The sequence below is a fragment of the Pyrgilauda ruficollis genome, unplaced genomic scaffold, assembly GCF_017590135.1.
Source record: "Pyrgilauda ruficollis isolate IOZ18807 unplaced genomic scaffold, ASM1759013v1 scaffold142, whole genome shotgun sequence".
Lineage (NCBI taxonomy): Eukaryota > Metazoa > Chordata > Aves > Passeriformes > Passeridae > Pyrgilauda > Pyrgilauda ruficollis.
The window spans coordinates 793705-798925 of record NW_024512766.1 but is presented as its reverse complement, the minus strand read 5'-3'; the positions used below and the strand labels follow the sequence as shown (position 1 = coordinate 798925).

At 48.0% G+C, this 5221-nt stretch overlaps 1 protein-coding gene across 1 annotated transcript; it reads left to right on the top strand.

The window, feature by feature from the left end:
* The first annotated feature begins 1360 nt into the window (after positions 1-1360).
* Positions 1361-3246, top strand: KCNA1 (potassium voltage-gated channel subfamily A member 1). The gene is made up of 2 exons (XM_041460346.1): positions 1361-1513; positions 1736-3246. Exon 2 carries the CDS (start codon positions 1771-1773, stop codon positions 3244-3246), a length of 1476 nt encoding a protein of 491 aa, XP_041316280.1. The 5' UTR covers positions 1361-1513; positions 1736-1770.
* The last annotated feature ends 1975 nt before the right edge of the window (positions 3247-5221 follow it).

Sequence of the window (5221 nt, the reverse complement as noted above, 5' to 3'; positions counted from 1 at the left end):
CGAGTTTGCTCCTCGCTCTTATGCATTCAGCAGCCCTCTCGCTCCCGCCACATGCGTCCAGCTCCTGCCTCCTCCTGCCTCCGCCGCTGCTGCTGCCGGGACGAGCCAAGACCGACTCCGGGGATGCGGCTGCAGGGCTGCGGCGCTCTGACATCTCCTGCGCCGCCGCTGCCCAGCGCCCGGCTTCTTTTCCAGCTGTCCTAAGGGAAGAGAGCTGGAGAGCCAGCAGCTATCTAGGACTCCTTGATTTATATTGACTCACTCAAGCCTTTTGGAAAAGGTACTTTGCACTCTTTTCCACGCACACCCCCCACTCCCCACTGCGGTTCTCAGCAGAAACTAATTAAACCCACTCGCCCTTGGTGCAGCCTAAGACAGTGTATGAATATTTCAGTGTCTCGCAGGCAGCCCTGTAAAGCGATCGCTGCGTTATAAAGAGGGGCGCAAGAGGAGGAGGAGGAGGAGGGTTAAGTTTGCCGCTGCGGTTTTTGTTTTGGTTTGGCTTTTTTTGGATGCTGCTGCAAGGCGACTTGACGCATTCCGGCACTGGCTCCTACTCCTAAGCGGCGTGTCTCACCCGGAGCAGGTAAGGAAAAGCCCCTTCTCCCTGCCGATGTTACACTCGATTTTGGACGGTTTGGGTCTGGGATGTCGACCTCCCTCCCCTTCTCTCTCTCTCAGTTACCTTTAGCTGCTGCAAAGCAGGAGAGGAGATGCTATGCTCCCCCCCTCCTAATCTCCCCCCCGCCGCCCAGTTGGTGTGATGAAGTTGTCAGTGCTCAGCTGAGTCTCCACAGCGGGGAGCGCGGTGCTCGGGAGACTCCTTGCAGGAGCTGACCCCGCTGAAGTTTCCCGGGAAGCCCTCCCGATGAGTTCTGGGCACCTTTTGCCTCGGAGGCCTTGGTGCATGTCCGGGGATGTGTAGGAATGCGTAGAACTCCGCATGTACTGCTGTATTGGGCAGAACGGGATGTTCCTGCTGATGTGAAAGCCAATCCATTGCGCCTGAGTGTGTGTGTGTATGTGGAGGGGCTTGGGGGCTGGTTTATTCTGTTTCTCTCCTCCCTGGCAGCCTCCATCCTGCAAGTGAGCTTTATGCCTTCAAAGCAGAGTATTTCCATCCCTCCCTCCCTCCCCAGCACAAAAGAGGAGAGGACCAGGGCAGTGGTGGTGGTGGTGGTGGGAGGGAGAAAGGAAGAGGCAGGTGATGGAAATTTGCTGAGTTGGCATTGCAAGGACTCGCCTCCCAGCCAGCCCGTGATTTATATATTTATTTCTATATTTATTTATTTATTTTATGTGTATGTGCGTGTGCATGTGTGTGTGTGTGTGGTAGCTTCGTGGCAGCAGCTGCAGCGATGGTCGAGCCGGCGAGAAACGTGGACGGATCGAGTTAAAGGCTAAAGGAGACAGCTGGGGAGGGAAAACCCAGCCTGGGGGTGCACTCCACAGACCTTCAGCCTCCCGGTGTGGGGGACAGGACCCCTCACCTTACCTGCCCTCTGCCCCCCCCTTAAAGGTACTTCTTCCCTCTTTCTTCACCTTCCCATCATCCCTGATGCCTCTCCCTTCATTCCATCTCTCTTTTCCCCTTTTGGGTATTTCCATCCTTTAGGCTCCACTTCCACCCCTTCCTCAAGCTCCCTATCCCACCTCAACCCCCCCACCCTTGAATCGCCCTGGGTCTCTCTGTGCTTCTCCATCCTCCTCCTCCTCCTCCCTTTCCCTCACTTCTCCCCTGCCCCTTGGTCCCCTTTCCTCTGTGCCACCATGACCGTGATGGCTGGAGAGAACATGGACGAGACTTCTGCGCTACCTGGCCATCCCCAGGATAGCTACCAGCCCGCTGCCCACGACGACCACGAGTGCTGTGAGCGCGTGGTGATAAACATTGCGGGACTGCGCTTCGAGACACAGCTGAAGACTTTAGCCCAGTTCCCCAACACGCTGCTGGGCAACCCCAAGAAACGTATGCGCTACTTTGACCCTTTGCGCAACGAGTACTTCTTCGACCGCAACCGGCCCAGCTTCGATGCCATCCTCTACTACTACCAGTCCGGGGGACGGCTCCGCCGGCCCGTCAATGTCCCCCTGGACATGTTCTCTGAGGAGATAAAATTTTATGAGCTGGGCGAGGAGGCCATGGAGAAGTTCCGAGAAGATGAAGGATTCATTAAAGATGAGGAGAGACCCTTGCCGGAGGGGGAGTACCAGCGCCAAGTGTGGCTCCTCTTTGAGTACCCAGAGAGCTCTGGGCCGGCAAGGGTTATTGCCATAGTCTCTGTCATGGTGATCCTCATCTCCATTGTGATCTTCTGCCTAGAGACATTACCTGAGCTGAAGGAGGACAAGGAGTACACAGTGCACCGCACTGACAACACCACCCAGGTCTATAAATCCAACATCTTCACAGATCCCTTCTTTGTTGTGGAGACCCTGTGCATCATCTGGTTCTCCTTTGAGCTGGTGGTGCGCTTCTTTGCTTGCCCAAGCAAGACTGATTTCTTCAAGAACATAATGAACTTCATTGACATTGTGGCCATCATCCCTTACTTCATCACCCTGGGCACTGAGATGGCCGAGCGGGAGGGGACTCAGAAAGGAGAGCAGGCCACCTCCTTGGCCATCCTGAGAGTCATCAGACTGGTAAGAGTCTTTCGAATCTTCAAACTCTCCCGGCACTCTAAGGGCCTCCAGATTTTGGGACAGACCCTCAAAGCAAGTATGAGAGAGCTAGGTTTACTAATCTTCTTCCTCTTCATTGGGGTGATTTTGTTCTCTAGTGCAGTGTATTTTGCTGAGGCTGAAGAACCTGAGTCTCATTTCACAAGTATCCCTGATGCTTTCTGGTGGGCGGTGGTATCCATGACCACTGTGGGCTATGGTGACATGTACCCTGTGACAATTGGAGGCAAAATCGTAGGCTCCTTGTGTGCCATCGCTGGTGTGCTGACAATTGCCCTGCCTGTACCTGTCATCGTGTCCAACTTCAACTACTTCTACCACCGAGAAACAGAAGGGGAAGAACAGGCTCAGTTACTTCACGTTAGCTCCCCTAATTTAGCATCTGACAGTGATCTCAGTCGCCGCAGCTCCTCCACAATCAGCAAATCTGAGTACATGGAAATCGAAGAGGATATGAATAATAGCATAGACAATTTTAGAGAGGCTAATCTCAGAACTGGCAACTGCACTGTAGCCAATCAAAACTGCGTTAATAAAAGCAAGCTGCTGACTGATGTGTAAACAAACAAACAAACCCAAAACAAAATCCCCACTCACAGCTTGAAGACTTTAGTGACACAGTCACACTTTGTAGATGCTTTACTGATAGTCTTTGAATGCTTTATTTACCTCGTAAATGCATTGTTGCATTGCAAATCTCTGCTCTGCGATAAAGAAGCTTCCAGGATCCATGAAAGACAAAATTTTGTTTATTTTCAAAAAAACATTTTCCACCTGGCAAATGATAACCATTTGAACTAGTTTAGTTTTAAGCCGTTATGACGCTAGACCTAAACTTTTCCTCTCCTATCTCCTCTTTTTTTTTTTTTCTTTTACTTTTCTTTTTTTTTTTTTTTGGATAAAGTTATCTTAAACTAAACAAGACAGTTTTTAGAGCTATTAAGCATATGCATGGATTCCAGTAAAAATATTCTGCAAAACTACACAGTTGCAAGAAAGTGCATCAGATTATAATAGTAAAAAAAGATCAGCCAAAACCTGCAGCAAGCATTTGCCGTGGTGTTTATGAAGGAGTGCAAATTTTCCTTCCGCCCCCTCTGTGAAAGATTCCGTCCTTCCAACCTACAGATCCACACAGCACCTTATTAAAAAACTTAATTAAGCCTGATCTCTTTTGCTGTCCGTAGAAGAAATATACTAAAAGGAGAATAACAAACAAAACAGAAGACAAAACATCTGCAATGCTGCTAAGTCCTCTCACATGCAGATGATAGAAACACCCTTCCCCCGCCCCTCATTCAGAACTGGATACAAAACTTTAAGCCCCTCTGTTGCAAGATAGCACAATGGAGTTTAATATAAGCATGTTTGAATTTGATACTATTTATTTTATGATCGCATGTTTGAAACGTTACCTCAGACAATAGCAGATAAGCTTTCGTTTGATCTGAGTCTTCTAAAAATAGGTCCTTTCTCCTCTCTTTTTTCATTTCTTTTCTTTTTCTTTTTGATTTGCATTCACCAGAAGTGCACTCCTTAATTTATTAAATTGTTGACTAGTAATTTAAAGTACTGTATTTAAGTGCATATGTTAGTCAAATGGGAACAATAACTTTTGGAGATCAAAGCATGTTCAAATATTCAGCATTATGGCCTATTTGATTAAAGTGTAACTTGAATTAATTAGTGCATGAATTCAGTGATAATAATAATAATAATGATGATGATAATAACAACAATAATAATAACAATAAAAGCAAAAAAAAAAAAAATGTACTTGATAGGCTGAGGGCCTGAATGAACTGATTAGAGAAACCTGATTGTTTTCCTGCATTGCTCAGGGAAATGCGTTGGCTTTTGTCCAGGCTTTGTCGGAAAGGAACATATCCCATCCCTTAAAGGGAAAGCTATATGGAAAACTAACAAATCAAGTTATATATAGCAACAGCTAAAAACCTAGTATCCTCTATAGATGAAAGGTGCAGATGCATGCTTTTTGGTGCATTCTCAGAATGTAAATGAAACTTGTCTATTATATGCATCCGAATTGCAGCAGCTGGTTTCTTTTGCAGTCATCAGTTGAGACTTTTTCATATCCCCCCCAAAACTCACTGAAGAGACCCAGCAGACTGATTGAGAGAGTTGCGCAGTGCCTTTATCTTACACCCCACAAAACTGCTGAAAGTGCCTCCAGGAACTGAGTGGATCAGAGACACCGAGGGAAAGGACAAGGAGTCAGTCAGTCCTGTGTGTGAGAAGTGTCCTGTGCTGTCTACTGGCACAGCATGTAAAGGTTTAGGGATAGAAAGATCAAGTGTGAGTGAGAGGCATGCAGAAGAGGCAGGCAGAGACCACCAGTGTCCATGGAATACCTTCCTTCCCCAGCCAGTCTGATTCTGCAGGGCTCTGCATTGGCTTCTGCCAAATAACTCCTAGCTGTGTACATGCGAGGCTTCAGGTTTCCCCGGGTTGTTCATATAGGCATCACTGCCATCACTGTATCTGCCCTTCCTTTCCCTGAGGTAGCCCTTTGGCA

Bases quoted from the DNA above. Each gene is read 5' to 3' on its own strand.
- KCNA1 (XM_041460346.1), top strand. From the start codon at position 1,771: ATGACCGTGATGGCTGGAGAGAACATGGACGAGACTTCTGCGCTACCT.